This window comes from Erpetoichthys calabaricus, chromosome 7 (genome assembly GCF_900747795.2).
Source record: "Erpetoichthys calabaricus chromosome 7, fErpCal1.3, whole genome shotgun sequence".
Classification (NCBI taxonomy): domain Eukaryota; kingdom Metazoa; phylum Chordata; class Cladistia; order Polypteriformes; family Polypteridae; genus Erpetoichthys; species Erpetoichthys calabaricus.
Window position 1 is genome coordinate 64383562 of NC_041400.2, and position 26408 is coordinate 64409969.

The window sequence follows — 26408 nt, forward strand, 5'->3', positions numbered from 1 at the left end:
AAGTAGATGAGGGTCCAGAAAATGGTTGGATAGTTGGAGTAAACAACATACTCTATAACAGAGATGGACAGAGAGTTGCCTTTTCCTTCCTTATCAACTGAAGACATAACAAAGGATGTCCTTGGATGTATTTAATAATTGTTAATATTTTAACTGTTTTTTAATTAACCAAGAAGCAGGTAGTTCAGCTCACAAGCTGTAATAGATATTAAAAGATCTTTTTGACCAGTGACTTTATCGTATTGGTAACTCTTTTTCAGTGAAAAGGACCCAAGGTGCTATGAAGATGAACCCTGTGCTTCTGTTAGCTTTTGTTTCACTTTGTGTGGCTGATTATCCTGACATGGATCATCACAAAACCATCTACATTTCAGGTAGGCATTTCTTTGCTCTTATAAGATACTTGATTTTACTGGATCATTGGCAGCTACACAAGGAGTTAAGTTTTCATAATTGCTTCAAAATGACTCACTGTTATGGATGAGTAAAACAAGTTGTTGGTTTGTTTTGTAAATTGACTGAGTAAAGGTGGAACAGGATGTTTTAGTTTTAGTTTCCACAGGATCTAAATGCATTTATTTTATTTTCCATTATATGCATCAGTCATCTTTAACTTTTGTCCTAGCATACCCTTCATATCCCCTGCCTTTATTAAAACAAAAAAAAAAAAATCATTTCAGCATGTCAAAAAATAATGGAGCTCAATTTTAGTATCTTTTTTTTAGAGACTACAGTGGTGCAAATAAGTGTCAGTAGCACTTCACAGTTTCTTCTCTCTTTTGACTTATGATTGGCATCGATTATGATTTTTCTCCTATTACATGTTCACAAGCCAGTTGATGCCTCTGAATTACTCTGGTTGGATTGTTTGTGACTGTGATTATATGTTCTCAGTGAAAGACGGGTAACAGTCTTAATTACACTCCATGGACTTAAATTAGTTTTGAATTGGTTTGAAAAGGAATGGTCAATGTTTTTTTTTTCTTTTTCATATACTGAAAACTGTCAAGAATCTGATTTAGCCCTCAACACTTACATGTCTTGTTGAATGTAGCAAATCCCCAGATATTACTCTAATATCTTGACCAAAGTCATGCCTTCAGAATATCTAAACACAACAATCTTAAATGACATGGATTATTTTAATCTATTTAACCATTTTTCAAGCTATTTTATTTCAAATATATGATCATCAGGAACTAGAGCCCTGATTATTCCAAAAACAAAATACACTTTACTATAATTCTGGTGTCCTGGTCAGGGCTGGATTCTGCCTTGCTTTCAATTCTGCTGAATGAAGGAAACTTAGAATAGGTGACTTTTTCTGAAATAATAGCTTGCTTGGAGTGCAAGCTAGAATTTTAAACAGATAAGAGGCTAGAGTTGCTAATTAAAAAAAAAAAAGTAAACTATACACAGGCTGCATAATGGGGTATCCTCAAAACTTGCTGGACCTGGGCCATAGTCCTGTGCTGTCACAATCATTATCACGCTATCCACCCAGACAGCCATATAGGATATTTCTCATATGGACACACAGGTTCTGCTTTAATAAATCATTAAAAACCAATGCCCAGTAAGAACCTTTAAAATGTAATGGTTCTACTAAAGTTCCAGTCCAGTTGTTTCCTCCAACATATTTTAGGCTTATTGAGTCCAGCTGCTCTTTTAAACCTACATGCTTTTGCTTTACCTAGCAGGAAGCTTCCCAGGTTATCAGGGCTAGAGTCCCACTTACTATGCTCGCATGAGACAGAGTTCTTTCTGTTTGCTCATCTTGAAGTGAACTTGTGGCTTTAGATCCAATACATGACCAGAAAGAGCAGGGATTCTGTGTTTAAATTTGACCACTCTGGTACGTCTCTACTTCCAGGTACTTACTGCCCATACTAGGCATGACCTTATTTGTCTTTTTTCTTATCATTACTCTCATTGGCTTATTTATTGCATGTGCCTTGAGAAAGGGGATCAGATTTATTTCTCGAATGGTGACTGGGTAGCACTTCTTTAATGGCAATTAATGTATGCCTGCTGCCTTAAAAATTAATCTTGTCCAGTTGTGTGCAGTTGCAGAGTGTTGCGTAACTTTAATATACAAGTTCACAGGTTCTACAAATAATTTTTTGGAGAAATGTCAATTATGAACAAAGGCTTACATTTTTATTTACTCTACTTATGCTTTCTAACATCACTAAATGTTACACAGATGGTTTCAATAATAAATTTTGCCAAAATGATTGGGTACATTATGAGACTGGGATTAAATAAGAGTACTATTTTAAATAAAGTTAGTGACTTCAACTTAATAGAGGTCTTTATAGCAATATGCCCTAAGGAGTCACAGGCTAGAGAGGGAAAAATAATTCCTGCCCACGAGTTTAAAAAAATGTAAAGTATATAACTTGCTTTGGAATGGGAAGATTTGCTGAGGAAAGTAAGTAGATGCCCTTAAGGACGGCTATAATTGGTCATAAAGAAAGTGACATCACCTTGACAAAAAAGAAACAAATATATTGACAAAGGGCTGTTTTTGAATGAAAGGGGATGGACAGAACTTTGGATATTGGATCTCAGTTGTCATTTTCATAATAAAAGGCACAGGCAATGATTGGAGAAATTATTTTCATAATTTCAAGGCACAGGCAATGATTGGAGAGTATACACTTTGAGGACCTAAGGAATTTGTCTCTACTATTTGCAAATGATCTTGTTTTCTTGCTGTATTAGACTGTGATCTCTGGCATGCACTAGAGTTCACAGCTAATTGTCCTAGCAGCAGAGATGAGAATCAGTACCTCTAAAGCCGAGATCTTGATAATCTCTTGGAAAAGAATGGTTTGCTCTCTTTAGGGGTGAGAAACCACCCAAAATGGATCAGTTCAACTACTATGGGACCTTATGCTGCATTCCATTTACCTCAAAAGTCAAATATCAGCATTGGGAATGACATCACACTTGAGTTGACTGAATTCTAGTGTAACATTCAGAAAACGAATATGGATGCTTCCAGGAAAACGTTTGTTATGCATGCTCTTTCAGAATACAGACAACTATTGAACAAGTTGACAACAACACATTACACAATTGCCCACAGATAGAAGTTGGGCAGTGCTATATGTAAAGTATGACTAATTTAATGAGACACAAATAGACAGAAGTGCTAATGCTAATAAACAGTATAACATCACAGCTTTCACTTCAATTGATGCACAGTGTAGCCTACTTTGATTTTGAGGTTGAGGTTGGTGAGACTCACTTTACTTTCCAAGTAGTAAATCTGTCTTGTGTGGGTGTTCCAGCTGAAACTTCCTACTTGGAAATCGGAAAATTCCAACTTCTAAGTTCAAATGGAACATAGCAGTATTCACAAGTGAGTAAAAAGTAGATTGTGAGATTGATTAATAAATTTGAGAAGCATCTGCAGTTTTGACAAAGATGCACTGGAGCATGCTGGTGATATGGGAGTTCCTTGGATGAAGCTGTTGATTTATCAGTGAGTCTACATCCTCGCTTATGGCATCATCTTGACAGAACAGTCTGTCCAATCCATCTCCGTGGAGAGGGTCATGGTGAAAATAAACATGACTGATGACTTTTACCCATTCAAGAATCATCAGACTGTAAAAGTGGCCTGTGATGTTCTTTAGGCAGCTCTTCTTGCTGAAAATGAAGCAGCACCTGGGTAAAATACAAATGACTAACAGATCTTTGAGGATTATGGTGTTTAGTTAAAAGCAAACTAATGGGCAGCTATTTTTTGCAAATATTATAATGACTTCTAAGTCTACTATGTCACATAAAGAAATGTTAGAGTTTTATTATTGATTTTTATTATTATAGTAAACAGTATAGTGACCCACTAATTAGTGCTGATGCGTGTTAGTACCAGGGATAACTTAAAGCATGGTCACTGTCTGTGGAAAGTTATACATTTACTTTGTGTCCATATTGGTTTTCTATGAGTACTCATATATGCAAAATACATATATCATTGATTATGCAGATTTACCAGCAGGAAAAAAGCACGTTCTTAAAGTAGATAGATTAATTGTTATGTGTGTTCTATTTGGATTAAGCCTTTAACTATAAGATCTTCTTTTAATATAAAAGTTTTGAGTTTTGCTTTTTCTGGTTGTGAATAGGTCTAGAGGTTCTTGCTGGTGTAATCAGCAGGATTCATATCTTTCTATTATATATGTAGTAAATCTGCTAAATTACAGAAGACAAACAGTATGCTAACATAGGGTACTAATTCCACCCTTGTACTGATGCTAATTGAATAACTTGGTGGAAAAAGGCACTATTAATTTGTCAAAGCAATACATAAAAATAATAATTTGAGATGTAATACTGTATAGAAGATATGTTTTTACTATTGCTATTACTGCCACAACCACTTATCAGGAGAATAAAAAAGATCAAATTAATCTTGCAGGAAAATGCAACGTTACTTTATAGTAGAAACATCTATTTTTCTGTTGTTGATGGCCTAAAAACCTAATAAAAATGCAAGAAACTCTCTTTTTTGCTTGTTCAATTGAACAAAAGCATATACTGGGACTCAGAAGCACACGCTTCTTAAACTTGGAGATCAGCTCATCAGACCTTAAAATATGAAACCTCTTTCAAGACGTGTAACAAAATATAACAAAAGACAAAATCCATGGTTACCTCAGAAATACAAAAATCAACATTGCTTAATAAGAAAAAGTGAAAAGTGCAGAATGTTGTTCTAGAAAGATGTTTCCCTCTATGAGTTCAATGAAATCATCCATCAATCTTTGATTGAGCAATCTAGCTGTAATAAAAACCAGCAGATACTGTAGCCCTCGAGGATTGTGATTGACTAAAAATACTAAATTAAAATAAGACAGGACCTAAACTGTTTTTTCAAAAGATTTTGCCATTGGCTGAGGAGTTTTACTGTGCTTTAGACTTCACCCATGCACCTTACTATGTGTTGAGAGGTAAAACTTACCTCTCTGACCTCTTATTTTGTACATTTCCTACTATAAGTTGAAACAAAATAATACATCTAAAATAAATGCTTTATCAATTTACATTTGCAAAAGATTTGTAAACATATATGCAAAACAAAAACACTTTACTTTTAGCTTTGTGTTCTTAGCCCTCAGTTATTCAGAGATGTTACTATTTTTATTATCATTAAGCAAATGGCTTTACAGTAATCCCTCCTCCATCGCGGGGGTTGCGTTCCAGAGCCACCCGCGAAATAAGAAAATCCGCGAAGTAGAAACCATATGTTTATATGGTTATTTTTATATTGTCATGCTTGGGTCACAGATTTGCGCAGAAACACAGGAGGTTGTAGAGAGACAGGAACGTTATTCAAACACTGCAAACAAACATTTGTCTCTTTTTCAAAAGTTTAAACTGTGCTCCATGACAAGACAGAGATGACAGTTCCGTCTCACAATTAAAAGAATGCAAACATATCTTCCTCTTCAAAGGAGTGCCCGTCAGGAGCAGATGTCAGAGAGATAGAGAAGAGCAAACAAATCAATAGGGCTGTTTGGCATTTAAGTATGCGAAGCACCGCGGCACAAAGCTGTTGAAGGCGGCAGCTCACACCCCCTCCGTCAGGAGCAGAGAGAGAGAGAGAGAGAGATAGAGAGACAGAGAAAAACAAGCAGTCAAAAATCAATACGTGCCCTTCGAGCTTTTAAGTATGCGAAGCACCGTGCAGCATGTCGTTTCAGGAAGCAGCTGCACAAAAGATAGCAACGTGAAGATAATCTTTCAGCATTTTTAGACTAGCGTCCGTATCGTCTAGGTGTGCGAACAGCCCCCCTGCTCAATCCCCCTACGTCAGGATCAGAGAAAGTCAGCGCAAGAGAGAGAGAAAAGTATGCTGGGTAGCTTCTCAGCCATCTGCTAATAGCGTCCCTTGTATGAAATCAACTGGGCAAACCAACTGAGGAAGCATGTACCAGAAATTAAAAGACCCATTGTCCGCAGAAATCCGCGAACCAGCAAAAAATCCGCGATATATATTTAAATATGCTTACATATAAAATCCGCGATGGAGTGAAGCCGCGAAAGGCGAAGCGCGATATAGCGAGGGATCACTGTACTCATGGCAGCCCAGACAGCCATTGCCCATACACAACATCTAAACATTTCTTAAGGAAGTCCAAATCTAATATTCAATAGAGAACAACATTCATTACTTGTCTATTTTACACTTGCAGATTGTAGATGGAGGCAGTGGTGAGCACTGCTTTCTGACAGTTCCAAAGATCTGAGTTCAAACTTGTGGAGTGGGCAAGGCAAGAGTGCTCATGGGTCAAGGATTCCATACCTCAAGAGGTGTTATGACTAACTGATAGGACAATGATGTTGATTTTCTTTGACACACCTAAATTCACAATACCTTGTTTAGCAAGGATAACCATTCTTAGACATAAACATCACATTTTCCTGAAATTCTTTGCATATTAGTCGTCAGAAATGTCATAATTTCTTAATACTTTATAATGAGTGTGTTTATATGATAATGCCATTATAGTTAACAATATCTGTTGTACCTTTTCTAAGATTCACCTTAAGATTTGTTCTGTAGGATGTCTAAGTTTGAACTTCACACATTGAACATCACAGGCAGTGTTTTGGATGGACAGCCATTCCTTCCAATGAATTATTCTGCTTTTTCTCACACAATTCACTGTCACTGCAGCAGCTCTCACTGATCATGTCTTCATTTACCTTCTCTTCATGAATAATTTCTTAAAGTATTCATTTCCTTAAGTCTTCATCCCTTCCACTTAGTTTACTTCACTACTATGTGGAAAGTAATTGAAAAGAACATACTTCATGACAGGTTACAGTATTTTGAATAGCAAATTATATAGATGGCAATGACCTGAGCCATACACTGAATTACTGAATTACTGAATTACTGTACCACTAAGTAGATACATATAGTATACTCAGATCTCTGCATTGACATGTGCATATTGATAGGTCAAACTTATGAAAACAACTTTCAGTTCACCAAGTTACAGGACAATCAGAATGATTTGGTCAATATTGTGACTGACTAGTGTATTTGCTACATGCTCATTTACGTGAGAATTTTGCTCATGCCAAAACAGACAACAAAAAACACCATGATTTTTATTCATTATTTTATTCATTTTTCATTATTCATGCACAACTTTCATTGCCAATGTTGACAATTAATTCTGGGGTGTCAGATAAGTTTTTCCGTGCCCTAAGCTTTGTATAATGTGTTCACATAATATATATTTGTATATTTTCTGATTTGTTTTAGTCAATTACAAGGTCAGAGTGGGCCACTGTATATGGGGAAACCAGGAGAGAGCAGGGTGCTCTTACGTACAGACACAGCCATTCTCCCTGGGACTATTTAAATATGACAGACAACCTAATCTATCTGTCACAAGGAGAAGGTGCAAATTCTATAGAAATAGGACTATGGTGCAAAAATCAGGTCTCTAGAGCTGCCAGCAGTAATACATACATAGTAAGGCACACTAATAGTGGTCACACTAATAACTGCTGCTACCTTTAAGTACTTCTTTTTACAAGCAAAAACCCACAACTGAGTAATTTTCTTAAACTTTAAAGGTGGTTAAGATTATGTTTCAGTTTTATGACTCGCCACTAATGTTTTAAGTCTTGCAGGAAAGAAGTGAAAAAATGCATTTGTTGACTGTGCTTTCTGGATCTTCTAAGAAACTATAAATCTCAAATCTCAAAGAAAGTGATGAGCAGAAAAGATTGTCGAGGCCAGCATATGCTTGATTGTTCAGCTCAACATATCTTTTCAATCTGTTTTCTCCCAAGTTTTTCAAAATATTATTAAATTGAAATCTGAATGCACCAGCAGTACTAGAGTCTATCTAATATGTAACAGACTAGACACACCAAAATGACTCAAATGATACATAGTCACTTAACAAACAGGTTCTTTGCAGACATAACTAAAAATAGTAAATAATGGAGGGCTTATTGAATTGTGTGTTTGATACATAAAGAAAATCCCACAAGATCATAGAATGCAGCATTCACAACTTATGCTTTAAGTTTGCTCCAGAGTTTATACATTTTCATTTTATATTTCCAAAACAAAGCAGTAATCCAGATGTATATGAATGATGGTGCTGCTAGTTTTTGAACATTAATGAATGAGTCAATGGTGGTTTAAATTCAATACTGACCTTTATCTGAAAATTGCTCTTTATAATTGCTGGTAAAATAAAACACTGAAGAGAAATAACGGGCAATATAGCCTTTTAGAACTAGGTTTGGTCACTCTTGATAAAACAATGTGTTATGAATAGATGAGTCCATATTAAAGTTCTTTTACTATATTTACTAAACCTCCGCTGGCTACTAAGTAAGTATTTTCTTTTTTTTTATTCTTCCTTTATTATTAAAATAGTCATTTGGTAAACATTGAAAGAGCAAAGGAAAAACATTGCTTACAAAGTATTTATTTGAGTTCCTTTTTAGAGTTTAGGCTTCACAGTACATGAACTACTTTTACTTGCATGTGAGTAATTCACAAATGCTGGAAATTATCCAGGTCTCTCTGCTCTGAATTCCTTTCTAGAAAGGATCTTAAAATCTGAACACCCATTTAAACATAGTAAAACTAATAAAAGAACTACACACATGATTGTATATAAGCTTTTTAATAGCTTTTTTTGTTTAGAATAACCTTAGTAATAATTGGCAAACTGCCTGTGTGATCCCAGAGCTGGATGAAGTCATCAGCCTTTCACTATAACTCTGTTACACCCAATTGCTCAAGACTTTGTTTCGGGACATTAGCTATGCTGAACTTTATTTATTTTAAACCAGGTTAATCAAGATAAAGTTATATAAAAATTGATAATGCATGGTGGCATGGATTTACTTTAAAAGGGTAGGAAACTTGGGTTTCCTGTAAATTTTGTAAATTTTAACAAAAAGAAAGTTTGTTTTTTGATGTTTTATATCATTATAATTAATTAGTTAAATCCTTGCAGGTGCTGTCTATTGGGAATATTGGGTCTAGTCCTAAAGTTGTCAAGACAATGCCCACACATTCCTGGAGCCATGCTACAGAAAAGCCTCATTAGTAAAACTGAGTTTGTTTAAATCTATGTGTTGCTACAGGCTTCTTACTAAAGGTGCAACTGTTCCTAACAGTTTGCCAGAGGTGACAGTGACAGCAAAATCTTACCCAAGCAGCCTCATTAACTATAAACATGTACATTTAATTAAGATCCCTGAAATAAATAGACTAATGAAGTCATGAAGTTTGATGCAATTGACAATCACCCCTAAACACTGGCTGATTCTTACTAGGCCCATTTCAATATACGCAGGGAACAAAATATCACCACCAACAATGCATAGTGTCACAGAGTCTGTCAGATGAAAAGCCAACCATAGAAACTTCATTATTGAGCCAGGACAGAACATAGAGTGTCATCGATCAGTTCACAGATGGTTTTCAGAAACAGAGGATGACGCACGTTTTAATGTAAGCCCATTTGGGAGATGCTTATATTTTGACATTGAATTAAATCTTAGTGTATTCAATGCCTAATGTTGCAGTTATGTTGCCTCATTGATTGCTTAGTTACAGTATATTTTGAAATATATGTGCTCCAGTTGGTAGATTGCTTTCATTAATTTAATTCATTCATCTCAGTGCCAGTAGTTCATAGCTAATTCTGGAATCCTGCGGAGATTGTTCCAACTTTCTCCTAGTCTACCATGTCTTTCTCCCAGCTATAGTATTCTATATAAACAAGACTTACTGTTCGTTGTCTGCTCACAGACTTTTAATCTTGGTCACTCTTTTTTCCCCATAGAGTTCCCAATATCTATACAAAATGAGGAAGGTCTGAGTCTTTAGAGTCCTGGTGCTTCCTGTCTTGCTATATGGTTGCGAGACATGGACACTATCCAGCGACCTGAGATGAAGACTGGACTCCTTTCGTACTGTGTCTCTCCGGAGAATCCTTGGGTACCGTTGGTTTGACTTTGTGTCAAATGAGCGGTTGCTTGTGGAGTCCCGAATGGGGCATATTACCTACATCGTGAGTGAGCGTCAGTTATGGCATTATGGCCATGTGGCGCGATTCCCTGAGGGTGATTCAGCTCGTAGGATTCTTATTGTTGGGGACCTTAGTGGCTGGACCAGGCCAAGGGGTCGCCCATGTAACACCTGGCTGCAGCAGATAGAAGGTAATTTCTGAAGGGTGGGACTGGACTGCATGTCTGCCTGGGGGGTTGCCAACCATGATCCTTAGCTGTTTTGTCATGTGGTGAGCAAGGCATCGCACTGTACCAGTGCATGCTCCCGAACTTGACTTGACTTGTTCCCATTAGGTTCTTCCCCAGTCATGTGCATCCAATATAATTTTTTCTTCCCTTTTTTAGGCAAAACCTATTTTTTCCCTTTATTCTTGCCCTGCTTTTTGTTATTCCTTTTCTTTAAACATTCAAAAACTTCACCTTTGTTGTCCTGGGACCAGTGTTTTCACAGTTTGTTTCTCAACTTTTTTGGCTAGTTCGAACTTTTGATATTTTAAAAACGTTAAACCCCCCTCCCCTTTTTTTGAGCTTGGACTGAGTTGAGTTTGAGTTTAGGACTAGGCTGCTATCCAGTAGGAAGTCAGCAGGTACTGACATTTTGTGTGTACGTTTATGCCAGCTCTAGTTTTTGTGCTTTGTTGCAGAAGGAATCACAACAAAAGCAGAGCTTGACAATAATTTATCAAATGAGTTAATTAGAAAAAAAAGATAGAAAATACAGTAATCTTAATTATGTTTAATCAAATGAACCAAATGCAGAAAAAATACACAAAGTTCTAAATTAAAGAAATGCAATATTTAACCCTATCATGATTTAGACTTATTTTGAAAATTTTTACAGTGTCTCCATGGCCTCAAACATTGTTTGGGGTTTTTATGGCCTAGGAATTTAATGTTCAGTTTTTTGTTTTTTTTTTTGTTTTTAAAGGTGTGAATCATGAACTACATCTTACTGTGCTCCTATAAAGCCAGTCACATAATGTGACATACCCGGCGACCCTGATTGATTTTCTCTTTAGTTATAGGAGCAGGACCTGTGGGCTAACAACCAATTAATGCACATCCAGAAGTACAATGCATATAATGCAGCAATGAAGAATAACGAATCCTGGGATTTTGGCCCTCACAAACAGAATAGAAGCTTGATTATCTCTTGCCACACATTTTAGGTATCATAACTGCAGGGAAAAAAGATAAAAGAGAAAAAGGGGCAGAGATATTTGCTGAACTAGCCACAGATGTTAACCTCTCGTACAGATCCGGCTCCATCAGGCATGCTTGTAGTAAGTGACATAGAAAAACTGGTTAATACAGTAGGGAATGAAAAACGACTAGTGAAATGCTCATATGAGTGTAAGCTTATTGAGGGCAGATATGCTCTAAGCAGAGAAGTTAACCTGTTAAACATTAATGAAATGTCAGGAAGGGCAGTGAAACAGAAGAAAGATAACCAACCCCTTTGACCATTTTACCTCTGAGAGTCCTGGTATAATGACCTCCGTAGAAAACCAGGATGTAGAAATCGCAAGAGTTCTGGGAGACATATACACTCCAGTTCTTATGCTTGAAATGGCAGAATAGAGATTGGATAACAGTTGATAGCAACTGAGACTGAAAAATTTTTTTAGAAAGGGCAGTACTTTTAGAATATTTTCTTACATTTCAATTTTGATTGTTTCATTGTGGGTGGGACTAAGGCACCTTATAACACACTACATCACTTTTCTTTGCATGTCACATATTTTGCGGAAAGGTTAAAGTGACTAGATACCACAAAGAGTCCAGGGCCTTCATCATACAAAAACTCACTGGTTCCTGAAAACAAAATTTCTGTGGTGGGAAAGCAGCTAATCAAACTTAAAGAGTTGGAAGGAATCAATTTAAATTACTGAACTAAACAATCCAGTATACTATAATATCTGTTTATACCAGCCATGGGTGACTGTGGCCCTTTAAAGAAAAGTCCTGTTTTATAGCTGCTATTTTTAGATTATTTCCCCAGACAATTTTCTCTAGCTAAACAAGGTGTGAATCTTGGATGAATAAGTATTTACACTGTTTCTAAATGTAGTAGATTTATCATTTTTACAGTTCTTCTGAAGGCATACTGTACTTCAGTATAAATCACCATTTTCATTAGGAATAAAAATTGTATTTTTTGATTAGATAGATAGATAGATACTTTATTAATCCCAAGGGGAAATTCACATACTCCAGCAGCACCTTACTGATACAAAAAACAATATTAAATTAAAGATTGATAATAATGCAGGTAAAAACAGACAATAACTTTGTATAATGTTAATGTTTACACCCCCGGGTGGAATTGAAGAGTTGCATAGTTTGGGGGAGGAACGATCTTCTCAGTCTGTCAGTGGAGCAGGATAGTGACAGCAGTCTGTCGCTGAAGCTGCTCTTCTGTCTGGAGATGACACTGTTTAGTGGATGCAGTGGATTTTCCATAATTGATAGGAACCTGCTGAGCACCCGTCGCTCTGCCACAGATGTCAAACTGTCCAGCTTCATGCCAACAATAGAGCCTGCCTTCCTCACCAGTTTGTCCAGGCGTGAGGCGTCTTTCTTCTTAATGCTGCCTCCCCAGCACACCACCGCGTAGAAGAGGGCGCTCGCCACAACCGTCTGATAGAACATCTGCAGCATCTTATTGCAGATGTTGAAGGACGCCAGCCTTCTAAGGAAGTATAACCAGCTCTGTCCTTTCTTACATCAGTATTGGCAGTCCAGTCTAATTTATCATCCAGCTGCACTCCCAGGTATTTATAGGTCTGCACCATTTGCACACAGTCACCTCTGATGATCACGGGGTCCATGAGGGGTCTGGGCCTCCTAAAATCCACCACCAGCTCCTTGGTTTTGCTGGTGTTCAGGTGTAGGTGTTTTGAGTCGCACCATTTAACAAAGTCATTGATTAGGTCCCTATACTCCTCCTCCTGCCCACTCCTGATGCAGCCCACGATAGCAGTGTCGTCAGCGAACTTTTGCATGTGGCAGGACTCCGAGTTGTATTGGAAGTCAGATGTATATAGGCTGAACAGGACCGGAGAAAGTACAGTCCCTTGTGGCGCTCCTGTGTTGCTGACCACAATGTCAGACGTGCAGTTCCCAAGACGCACATACTGAGGTCTGTCTTTAAGATAGTCCACAATCCATGCCACCAGTTATGAATATACTCCCATCTCTGTCAGCTTGTCCCTAAGGAGCAGAGGTTGGATTGTGTTGAAGGCGCTAGAGAAGTCTAGAAACATAATTCTTACAGCACCACTGCCTCTGTCCAAGTGGGAGAGGGATCGATGTAGCATATAAATGATGGCATCCTCCGCTCCCACCTTCTCCTGATATGTAAACTGCAGAGGGTCGAGGGCGTGTTGAACCTGTGGCCTCAGGTGGTGAAGCAGCAGCCTCTCCATGGTCTTCATCATATGTGATGTCAGAGCAACAGGCCAGAAGTCATTCAGCTCACTAGGACGTGATACCTTTGGGACTGGGGTGATGCAAGATGTTTTCCAAAGCCTCGAGACTCTCCCCTGTTCCAGGCTCAGGTTGAAGATGCGCTGTAGAGGACCCCCCAGCTCCGATGCACAGACCTTCAGCAGTCATGGCGATACTCCATCTGGACCCACTGCTTTGCTGGCATGAAGTCTCCTCAGCTGTCTGCTCACTTGCGCTGTTGTAATTATGGGTGGGGATGTCTCTCCTATGCTGGTATCAGCAGAAGGATGTGTGGAGGGTGCAGTACTCCGAGGTGAGAGTGAGAGTGGGTTAGGGTGGTCAAACCTGTTAAAGAAGTTGTTCGTTTGGTTTGCTCTCTTCACGTCTCTCTCGATGGTGGTACCCCGCTTCGAGCTGCAGCCAGTGATGATCTTCATCCCATCCCACACTTCCTTCATGCTGTTATTCTGCAACTTTTGCTCCAGCTTTCTCCTGTACTGCTCCTTTGCTGCCCTGAGCTGGACTCGGAGTTCCTTCTGCACGCGCTTGAGTTCATGCTGATCACCGCCTTTAAAAGCCCTTTTCTTCTGGTTCAAAAGGCCCTTGATGTCACTTGTAATCCATGGCTTGTTGTTAGCATAGCAGCGTACAGTTCTTACTGGAACTACAATTTCCATACAGAAGTTGATGTAGTCAGTAGTGCAGTCAACAACCTCCTCAATGTTCTCACTATGTGATCCCTGCAGGATATCCCAGTCTGTAGTTCCAACACATTCTCTCAGAGCCTTCTCTGCCTCCGGGGTCCACTTCCTGAATGATCGTGTGGTTGTAGGTAGGACCCTCACTTTTGGTTTGTAGTGAGGCTGAAGCAAAACCAGGTTATGATCTGCTTTCCCAAGCGCAGGCAGCGGGGTGGCGCTGTATGCGTCTTTAACGTTTGCATACAGTAAATCAATAGTCTTATTTCCCCGGGTGTTACAGTCCACATACTGGGAGAAGGCAGGTAATGTTTTGTCCAGCGTCACATGGTTAAAGTCTCCAGCGATTAGCACAAGCGCCTCAGGGTGCTGCGTTTGTAACTTAGCAACAGCAGAATGGATGATGTCACTCGCTGTCTCCACGTCCGCCTGAGGAGGGATGTACACGATGACAACAATGATGTGTCCAAACTCTCTGGGCAAGTAATAGGGACGCAAACTTACAGCCAATAGTTCGATGTCCCTGCAGCAAGTGGAGACTTTGACGTTAACATGTCCAGAGTTACACCACCATGTATTAACATAGAGAGCAAGTCCTCCTCCTTTGTGCTTCCCACAGGTACTTGCATCTCTGTCCGCTCTAACTGTGCTAAACCCGGGTAGCTCCACGTTAGCATCTGGGATGGTGGTAGTTAGCCACGTTTTGCAAAAGCACAAAAAACTGCATTCTTGAAATTCTTGATTAATCTACAGTATATAGTCATAAATATCTGATTCTGGCACAACATTAAGAGACCTATTGATTCTACCATTCATTATAAATATTTATTCTTTTATTTTTCTGCACTTCAACACTTTTTTCCCTCAATTTCTAAAAATCATAATCATGTTGGTAGCTAAAGATAATTTTTTATTGAACTGAATAGACAGTAGCCAGGTTCTGTAGGTCTGTTTCTCTTTCACATGTTTTGGGCTCATTTTTAATGCAATGTACACACCAAAGCAAACAAAACTACTATATTAATATTCATTCTTACAAATATTTTGCCATTTATCAGTATTAAAATGTTGTGACCTAATTCACATCCAGTCCTGACTGATTGATAAAACCTCTCTGTCTCTGTCAGAACTTCACAAGTAGGTACCAGCTCCAAAAGTGGGGTTAATCTGCCTATAGCACCATGTAAGCACTGTTAAAGTAGGCAGAAATAATAATAATAATAATTTTAAAAAACCAACCACCCAGATTTATGATTTCACAGCACAGAAATGTTGTCATAGAGGAAACTAAGAAAAACAGATTTATGGAGAAGGCAGACAAGTTAAAAATATTTTTATACTTTAGCCATCAGAAGGTGATGCTGAACTACCGGATATGATGGCCTCATATGATGACCATATTATTATTATTGGGTTTTTGATAGTCATGTTAAAACAATATGTATGACATATATGCCTGGAGACAACAATGAGTGAATTTTCCTTAAAACTGAGAGGGAACAATCAGAAGGCTCACTGAGTGTCACATTTCTAAATCAATCAAATGCCTCATGAAGGCGGTGATCAGCGTTGGGGTGATGATTTTGAAATGCAAAGATCAGAGGTCCTCTACTTAAACTGGTCCGACAGAAAGGAAGCTTCTATTTGTGATGAACCGTCTATAGCCTTAAAGTCTCTTAAAAGACACTATTAGACACATACTGTAAATGTGCGTCGTGTGTGCAGACAGCAAATTTCACTTCTTAGAAATAAACATCCTGTTTTAAAAATAAAAAACTAAATAAACTAATAAAATGCACATTTTTATTGTACAATTTGGAAATACAAAGGCTGTCCATTATTCTTCAGTTTCTTCAGCCATTCATACCATTCCCTGATTGCGACCACTTATTTAACACATTATAGTGTCTGGAGGCAGTAGTGTTTGTGATGATTTGGTAAAATCTAACCATTATAACCTTAACCAGAATATACTGCAACATGGGAAGAACTCAGTTATATCCAGGCCTCTGGTCAATAAACTAGTCTTGCGAGTTTTCAAGAATTCATGAGTGCATTTAGGTTTTCTAAATATTATCATTGTGTACAATAATAAATTAGTCAGTGAGTTAAAAGTAAAATGCCCCATCAATGTGTTTTACATTATTGCATGGAAATAATCAAACACACACTAAATCCATCCATTTTCCAACCCACTGAATCCAAACACAGGGTCACGGGGGTCTGCTGGAGCCAATCCCAGCCAACACAGGGCACAAGGCAGGAACCAATCCCAGGCAGGGTGCCAACCCACCGCAGGACACACACATACACACCCACACACCAAGCACACACTATTGCCAATTTAGAATCGCCAATCCACCTAACCTGCATGTCTTTGGACTGTGGGAGGAAACCGGAGCGCCCGGAGGAAACCCACGCAGACACGGGGAGAACATGCAAACTCCACGCAGGGAGGACCCGGGAAGCAAACCCAGGCCCCCAGGTCTCCCAACTGCGAGGCAACAGTGCTACCCACTGCGCCACTGTGCCGCCCAACACACACTAAAATCACATTTAATTCAAAAATGTATTTGTATTCTAGGCAAATAAATAGGTAAAGAAGATATTTAATAAGCAATATGAGTAGATTGCTTTGCAGTGAGTCTACCCATCAACTTATTGATTTACTTCTCCCATTAAATGCATTTTATAGACAGTTTAATTTTTCTTTAAAAATGTTTGATGCAAACAGTATATCCAACATTTTAAACAACAGAGCCTTTTGTAAAATAAGAGCATAACTTGAGACCTGAAACTTATTTTGGGTATTAGATGAATTGTTGGTAGTACCATGCCAAGTTTGTACGCAGAGTCATTAAAGCCTGTTCAAATTTACTGTGAAAGAGATATATTAGTAAATGATTTAGAAAACTAACACTAAATATAGCATTGGACATTCAAAGCAACACTCTCTGAAAGTTACTAACTTGTGAAAACAGGCCAGCAAATTATTCCTCACCACCAGCATTATGGATGACTTGCTATTTGAAGCTTCAACCATCTGAATAAGCAAACAAGAGGCTAACTTCTTTTTAGATTATTTATCTTTTCATATTTGTCTAAAGAAAGCTCCTTCTGCTTTAAACTGTATCCTTTAAGTCCTTCTTTCAGACCAAGAATTCTTTACTTGAATACAAATTTCATTTTTTAGATAGTTTATGAACAAAGAAAACTTCTTTCACATTAAACTGTCAAGATTATAATAATAATAATAATTCATTACATTTATATAGCGCTTTTCTCAGTAATAATAAAGTGGTTCCCCATTGGGCAAACAAAAAAAACAACAAATCTTTAAACAGTATTAGGTTTTCCTACAGTAAGCTTTGCTATGATTTCCTTTCTCTACAAAATATGAGTTCAATTTTAGTCTTACAGTTTTTGGGAACTAATTAGATTGGCATGAGTAATACATGGTAATATTATTTTCACTTTAACATTTATATTTTGTCTGAATGTCTATGCTCTCCTAAGACCGTGAATCGAAGGAGCATCATTTGACTTCATCCTCAAGTTAAATTTTATTGTCACAAGTACACAGAGAAATTCTTAGTTTTATCACTACTCTTCAGCACCATGATCCATGAGTAGTATTGTCAAATATGGACTGTTTTTTTGAAACCTTTTTTCCTGAAAAGCTATTTATTCAGAATGTTCCTGGAAAATCTCAGAGATACAGGGTGATTATTGCCCTTTGCATAAATACAGGATTTTCATGGGGTACAGCAGAAACAATAATGTAACCACTAATGTGTTTTCATGAATTTCAAATACCTAGGCGTAAAATAATAATAATACATTTTATTTATTCGTAGGCGCCTTTCTAAACACTCAAGGACAACAAACAATAGGTAAAACACACATTATAAACAAAACTAAAATACAAAAATTAAAATCATATATATCATTTATTCTCTTTTTTTTTTCAGAAAATGGACCTCGCCTCTTTCTGCAAATGGAACAATCAAAAGTCATTTCTTACCGTGGTGGAAATGCCACATTGCCTTGCAAGTTCCATCGAGAAGCTAGCTCTGGCAATGGGAATTCTCAGAAGACAAGAATCAAGTGGACAAAGCTTACAGCTGATTACCTCAAAGAGACAGATGTTTATGTTGCAATGGGTGTTCATAGAAAAAGCTATGGAAGTTATCATGGACGAACATTTCTGCAGGGAGCCAGTGAGAATGATGCTTCCCTTATTATCACAGACATCACTTTGGATGACTATGGAAAGTACAAATGTGAAGTCATTGAAGGCTTGGAAGATGACACAGGTGTTGTTACATTGGATTTACAAGGTAATCACTTTGAAGAGTTATTTTTCAGTTAAGAAACGTATGTGTTCATTAAATAATGCTGCTGTGGTGTTTTAATATGTAACCTTTTAGTTAATAGATTAAGCACCGTTACTGAAGCTATCATTATCATAGTTATCTATTTTCAAACCCGCAATGTTTAGGGAGACAAAGAAAGCTTAAATCTAAACTGATTGAATCTTCACAGGGAGCCCATAACCACAGATAACATAATCCACATAAGTATACAAGCAACACTGAGCAGTTGACATAACAACAGTCCCTTTGAGTTCACCGAGTCCCAACCCAGAGTTGAGGGCCATTTCAAGGAGTGAGCAGGACCCAAGGCGAGACGGGTCTTGTGAAACACTTGGAATATCAAGGGACTCTTTCAGGATTTTTCTGTGGAGTGGAGGCAACAGGGATTAACACTGATGTGATTGAAACCTAATTGGCTGGTGTATTTGCTGCTGTTACTGTTGAACCCTTCAGGTATGTCACTACCAAGTTTGTCTTCAAGATCACCCTGTATATCCTTTTCTTCTTCACACCTGGTTTTTACAACACTCTTTTGAAAAAAAATGTTTAAGTCCCAAATAGGCAACCTCCCTTTTTTTGCTTCCTTTTTTCTTTTCACATTTTAATAATCTGTCACAATGTCTGCTTTTGTTTGCCTTTTTTTTACAGGCAAAATTATTTTCTCCGAACTAGTTTAGTTATGCCACATTCTGCAATAACATTTAGCTTGCAAATGAGCTATGACAAATTGAGGAATGGACATGTCTCCAGTTTTGAATAATACATCTGCTCTCTCACAACTTTTAGATTTTATCTTCATTAAGAATAAGAGTTCTGTGTGTTGCTTTATTAAAATATTTCACCATGTATGTATGTCAATTTTTATAAGTGTGTAAAGAGGGATTACGGATTGGGGAGTAGGGCATAGGCTGACGCAGTGTTCCTAGGCAGCTGCTCCCTTGCTAGCCCCTTTAGAGACACCACTGCCAGAGTCACACATGGAATGGCAATGCTACTTTACCAGCTCTGGCAACATGTTGCACATAATTTACTAAACAGATTTTTTGTTCACTATAAATAGAGGACTTTAAGCTGAGAGGGGAGATTTATCACATTTATTTTGTGATTGAAGGATGCATTTTCTTAAAAGTTTAAAAATTATTTAGATATAAAAAGCAAAGAACATATGAAAAGTGTAAATAATGAGATTTAAATTGTAATAATGGAGAATATTGCCTAATTTTTTCCTTTCACAATAAGTCTTACTTGGTCTCATTTTTTTTTTTTTTTGCAATATGCACTCATAAAATCTTGCACTATTGTCAAATGATAAAATTCTGTTGCGTCGTGAAATACTTAGTGTGCCAGTCTTTTGTAATGCATACAGTATTGGTCAATTGTCCTCTGAAATACCACTAAAACTGAAGGTAGAACTTACTCCCTAACTTTTAGCAGTCAGATAGATGAAAATAACAAGAAAAGTGTCTATTTTTAGAATGTCCTGTGCTGGCAAAGTAGTAGGAGATGAAATGGGCATGATTCCTTACATTTAACATTTCAACAGCGAGCATTAGCCGGATAAGATTTAGAGCAGGAACGGTGCTCAGACATTAAGGGAGCACAGAGCACAAGGAAGGTGACATTGTAACAGCACTGAACACTCATGTTTTCAGAGCTGATATTGATTCACATTAGGTTCCTGTTTTTGTACAGGGATATACCATCAAAAAATGCAAAGCCTTATTCGCAAGAAAAAAAATTATATGTTATACATTAAACCTCAGATTGTAACTTTTATGGTTATTGTGTCTTAGTGCAGTGCTCATTACCTTTAGGCGAACTCATTTATTTTCCAGGGTTTGTTTCACTATCTGTGATGAACTTTACAAGACTGTAAATTATGCTTGTACATTTAATGTGGTGTCTGCATATTTCTCATTTCTACTGATACCAGTTTGTAAAGTACTATTTTCAATAGACTACACAATAAAAACAGTAACAAGAAATAAATTCAAATGTAATTATAACATTTCAAGAACCAGGGTAGAGAAAATGACACCTTTTATTGGCTAACTAGAAAGATTACAATATGCAAGCTTTCGAGGCAACTCAGGCCCCTTCTTCAGGCAAGATGTGGCTAACACGGTACAACACCCTAGTACTAAAGAACCAGGGTATAAACATTGAAAGCAACATTCTGTTTAAGTTGTATTGACAACCTGACCTTTAACGGTAATACGAGTATCACAAGGTTCATGTGTATCAGTGTCACTGAAATACAGTTCACTAGAAATTAATGAGACAGGATTCATTTAATAAATTTAAAATGAAGGACAGTATCTGAATTTGAATGATGTTTATCTGTGCTTAGAGTTACCTACAAGATAACAATATGTATTGCTCTTTTAAGCAAACAAACAGTGGATATGTAACAACATTTATTTATATACCACATTTTCATACAAATGATGTAGCTCAAAGTGCTTTACATAATGAAGAAAGAGAAAAAAGAAATAGAGTTAGGGAACACTAATTAACATAGAATAAAAGTAAGGTCTGATGGCCAGGGAGAACAGAAAAAAAACAAAAAACAAAAAAAACTCCAGACGGATGGAGAAAAAACATCTGCAGGGGTTCCGAGGCCACGAGACCGCCCAACCCCCTCTAGGCATTCTACATAACATAAATTACAGTACCTCAATCAGTCCTCATTGTATTCAGGGTTCACATGGAACAACTTGATGATGACGGTCATGTGGACATCTGGCCTTTAATCCATTAATGTAGGGACATCACAGTGCTTTGATCATGTGGTGGTGGCGCAGATCACCATCACAGAAAACCAGAAAAAGAACAGAAGAGAAAGTAGGGGTTAGTACGGATTATGGAGCCACCAGGACTCAATTACATTGATAATTAAATGCATATACAGAATATCAGGATTAAACTAAAATTAAGCTATGAGAAAGCCATGTTAAAATAATGTGTTTTTAGCAGTTTTTGTAAAAGTGCTCAACCATTTTAGCCTGGCGAATTCCTATTGGTAAGCTATTGAAGATTTTAGGTGCATAACAGCAGAAGGCCACCTCACCACTTCTTTTAAGTTTAGCTCTCGGAATAATAAGCAGACACTCATTTGAAGATCTAAGGTTACGATTTGGAGTGTAAGGTGAAAGACATTCTGAAATATAGGATGGAGCGAGATTATTTAAGGCTTTGTAAACCATAAGCAGTATTTTAAAGTCAATTCTAAATGACACAGGTAACCAATGAAATGACATCAAAACTGGAGTGATGTGCTCGGATTTTCTTTTCCTAGTTAAGATTCTAGCAGTTGCATTCTGCACTAGTTGCAATCGATTGGTGTCTTTTTTGGGTAGTCCTGAGAGGAGTGCATTACAGTAATCCAGTTGACTAAAAACAAAATCATGAACTGATTTCTCAGCATCTTGCAATGCTATAAGAGGTCTAACTTTTGCTATATTTCTTAAGTGAAAAAATGCTATCCTAGTAATCTGATTAATATGTGATTTAAAATTTAATAGTAACCCCTAAATTCTTTATCTCCATCTTGACTTTTAATCCTAATGCATCAAGTTTATTTCTAATACCATCTTTATATCCATTTTTGCCAATCACTAAAATTTCTGTTTTCTCCTTATTTAGTTAGTTTAGTATTTTACTACTCCTCCATTCGGAAACACAAGTGAGACATTGTGTCAGTGAATCAGGAGTGTCAGTGTCGTCAGGTGCTATTGATAAATATAGTTGTGTGTCATCAGCATAGCTGTGGTAGCTCATGTTATGCCCCGAGATAATCTGACCTAACAGAAGCATGGAAATCGAAAAGAGCAGCGGACCCAGCATAGAGCCTTGTGGAACACCATATAGAATATCATGGGTCTTTGAAGTATAATTACCACAACTAACAAAGAATGTTCTACCTGCCAGGTAGGACTTAATCCAATTTAAGACACTGCCAGAAAGGCCCACCCATTGATTAAGGCAATTTCTAAGAATATTGTGATCAATGGTATCAAATGCGGCACTCAGATCTAAGAGGATGAGAACGGCCTCTGTTTGCATTTACCCGCAAGTCATTTACTACTTTAACGAGTGCAGTTTCTGTACTGTGATTTGTTCTGAAACCCGACTGAAACTTATCAAGAATAGCATGTTTATTGAGGTGATCATTTAGCTGCATAATGACTGCCTTCTCTAGGATTTACTTAAGAAAGGCAGTTTAGATATTGGTGTAAAATTTTCAAAAGTAGAGGAGTCAAGATTATTTTTCTTCAGCAGGGGTTTAACTACAGCAGTCTTAAGACAGTCTGGGAAGACCCCCGTATCTAATGACGAGTTTACTATGTCAAGAATACTATCAATTAGATAGATAGATAGATAGATAGATAGATAGATAGATAGATAGATAGATAGATAGATAGATAGATAGATAGATAGATAGATAGATAGATAGATAGATAGATAGATAGATAGATAGATAGATAGATAGATACTTTATTAATCCCCAAAGGGAAATTCACATACTCCAGCAGCAGCATATTAATTAAAGAGCAATAAAAACGCAATGCAAGTTAAAAAAAAAATGCAAGGTGGAGAGTGCAAGGCAGGTATAATAGACAATAATCATATATAGTGTTAACGTTTACCCCCCCCCGAGTGGAATTGAAGAGTCGCATAGTGTGGGGGAGGAACGATCTCCTCAGTCTGTCAGTGGAGCAGGACAGTGACAGCAGTCTGTCGCTGAAGCTGCTCCTCTGTCTGGAGATGATACTGTTCAGTGGATGCAGTAGATTCTCCGTGATTGACAGGAGCCTGCTCAGCGCCCGTCGCTCTGCCACGGATGTCAAACTGTCCAGCTCAGTGCCTACAATAGAGCCTGCCTTCCTCACAAGTTTGTCCAGGCGTGAAGCATCCCTCTTCTTTATGCTGCCTCTCCAGCACACCACTGCATAGAAGAGGGCGCTTGCCACAACTGTCTGATAGAACATCTGCAGCATCTTATTGCAGATGTTGAAGGACGCCATCATTCTAAGGAAGTATAGTTGGCTCTGTCCTCTCTTGCACAGAGCATCAGTATTGGCAGTCCAGTCCAATTTATCATCCATCTGCACTCCCAGGTATTTATAGGTCTGTACCCTCTGCACACAGGCATCTCTGATAATCACGAGGTCCAGTAGAGGCCTGGGCCTCCTAAAATCCACCACCAGCTCCTTGGTTTTGCTGGTGTTCAGGTGTAGGTGGTTTGAGTCACACCATTTAACAAAGTCCTTGATTAGGTTCCTATATTCCTCATGCTGCCCAGTTCTGATGTAGCCCATGATAGCAGTGTCGTCAGCGAACGTTTGCACGTGGCAGGACTCTGAGTTGTATTGGAAGTCTGATGTATATAGGCTGAACAGGACCGGAGAAAGTACAGTCCCCTGCAGCGTTCCTGTGTTGCTGACCACAATGTCAGACCTGCAGTTCCCGAGACACACATACTGAGGTCTGTCTGTAAGACAGTCCACGATCCATGCCACCAGGTATGAATCTACTCTCATCTCTGTCAGCTTGTCACTAAGGAGCTGAGGTTGGATGGTGCTGAAGGCGCTAGAGAAGTCCAGAAACATAATTCTTACAGCACCACTGCCTCTGTCCAAGTGGGAGAGGGATCGGTGTAGCATATAGATGATGGCATCCTCCGCTTCCACCTTCTCCTGGTATACGAACTGCAGAGGGTCGAGGGCGTGGTGGACCTGTGGCCTCAGGTGGTGAAGCAGCAGCTGCTCCATGGTCTTCATCACATGTGACGTCAGAGTGACAGGCCGGACGTCATTCAGCTCACCAGGACGTGATACCTTTGGGACTGGGGTGATGCAAGATGTTTTCCAAAGCCTTGGGACTCTCCTCTGTTCCAGGCTCAGGTTGAAGATGCTCTGAAGAGGACTCCCCAGCTCCAACGCACAGGCCTTCAGCAGTCGTTGCGATACTCCATCTGGACCCACTGCTTTGCTGGCCCGAAGTCTCCTCAGCTCTCTGCTTACCTAGGCTGCTGTAATTGTGGGTGGGGGGAAACTCTCTCCTATGCTGGTATCAGCAGAAGGATGGGTGGAGGATGCAGTACTTTGAGGTGAGAGTGAGAGTGGGTTAGGGTGGTCAAACCTGTTAAAGAAGTTGTTCATCAGGTTTGCTCTTTCCATGTCTCTCTCGATGTTGGCACCCCGCTTCGAGCTGCAGCCAGTGATGTTCTCCATCCCATCCCACACTTCCTTCATGCTGTTATTCTGCAACGTCTTCTCCAGCTTTCTCCTGTACTGCTCCTCACCGCCCTGAGTTCCTTCTGCATGTGCTTGAGCTTGTGCTGATCACCGCCTTTAAAAGCCCTTTTCTTCTGGTTCAAAAGGCCCTTGATGTCACTTGTAATCCATGGCTTGTTGTTAGCATAGCGACGTACTGTTCTTACTGGAACTACAATGTCCATACAGAAGTTGATGTAGTCAGTAGTGCAGTCAACAACTTCCTCAATGTTCTCACTATGTGATCCCTGCAGGATATCCCAGTCTGTAGTTCCAAAGCAGTCTCTCAGATCCTGCTCTGCCTCAGGGGACCATTTTCTGAATAAGCGTGTGGTTGTAGGTAGCTCCCTCACTCTTGGTTTGTAGTGAGGCTGAAGCAGAACCAGGTTATGATCTGCTTTCCCAAGCGCAGGCAACAGGTGTTACAGTCCACTAACTGGGGGAAGGCAGGTAATGTTTTGTCCAGCATCACATGGTTAAAATCTCCAGAGATTAGCACAAGTGCCTCGGGGTGCTGTGTTTGTAGTTTAGCAACAGCAGAGTGGATGATGTCACCCACTATCTCCATGTTCGCACGAGGAGGGACGTAAACAATAACAACAATGACGTGTCCAAACTCTCTGGGCAAGTAATAGGGATGCAGATTTACAGTCAACAGTTCAATGTCCCTGCAGCAAGTGGAGATTTTGACTTTTACATGTCCAAGGTTGCACCACCTTGTATTCAAATGGAGAATGAGTCCTCCTCCTTTCCACTTCCCGCAGGTATTTGCGTCTCTGTCCGCTCTAACTGTGCTAAACCCGGGTAGCTCCATCTGGGAGCTTAGAATTCCTCAAAGAAAAACGCATTGTATTTAGGAGGTCTATACAGTACTAGAGACTATCTCAGTACTAGAGACTGAGAAACTTCATGAATAACAAGATGCTCAAAGGACTTGTAATTTGCCAAAGCTGACACCTTTACACTTTAACTGGCTCGAGTAAATGTTTGCTAAACCGCTGCCTTTCTTACCTTGGAGATCCACATGAGCAAAGCTGTAATTATGCTTATTGCATAAATTAGTAGTGATTTAAAAAATATACACTGCATCAGCCAAACCTAGACTAAGAAACATTAATTTATTAGAGGAGGAGGAGGAGGAGGTTTGGAGCATGCGCTAATTACAGCGTGTTGCCACACCCACCTCATGACAAACCAGCCGGATTGGTATCTAAATACAGCCATGCAACGGGTGACACCAACCAACACCAAGTTTTCCCAGCAAGTTGGAGGACCTGCATTCTGGGCTGGATGTCGATTAACATCATACTCAGGACAGAGCAATTGCAGGTTAAGGGTCTTGCTCAAGGGCCCAACATAGTAGAGTCCCTTTTGGCAATTTTTTTATGGGTTTCGAACCGACAACCTTCCAATTTCCAGTGCCAATCCCTAGCCTCAGAGCAGCACTACATTAAATGCCATGCATGCCGACCTGATGAAGACTTTAACATCTGAAGCGTTTTTGTCCACAGCTTAATTTTTTCAGCACT

At 38.7% G+C, this 26408-nt stretch overlaps 1 protein-coding gene across 3 annotated transcripts in view; it reads left to right on the forward strand.

Moving 5' to 3' along the window:
* hapln1b (hyaluronan and proteoglycan link protein 1b) overlaps positions 1–26408 on the forward strand; it is a 129964-nt gene that overhangs the window by 44595 nt on the left and 58961 nt on the right. For all 3 annotated transcript variants that reach the window (XM_028804712.2, XM_028804713.2, XM_028804710.2), the window contains exons 2-3: positions 261–374; positions 18197–18565. In XM_028804712.2, the coding sequence (XP_028660545.1) occupies positions 281–374; positions 18197–18565 (463 nt within the window). In that variant the 5' untranslated portion in view covers positions 261–280. The remainder of the gene's footprint in view (positions 1–260; positions 375–18196; positions 18566–26408) is intronic.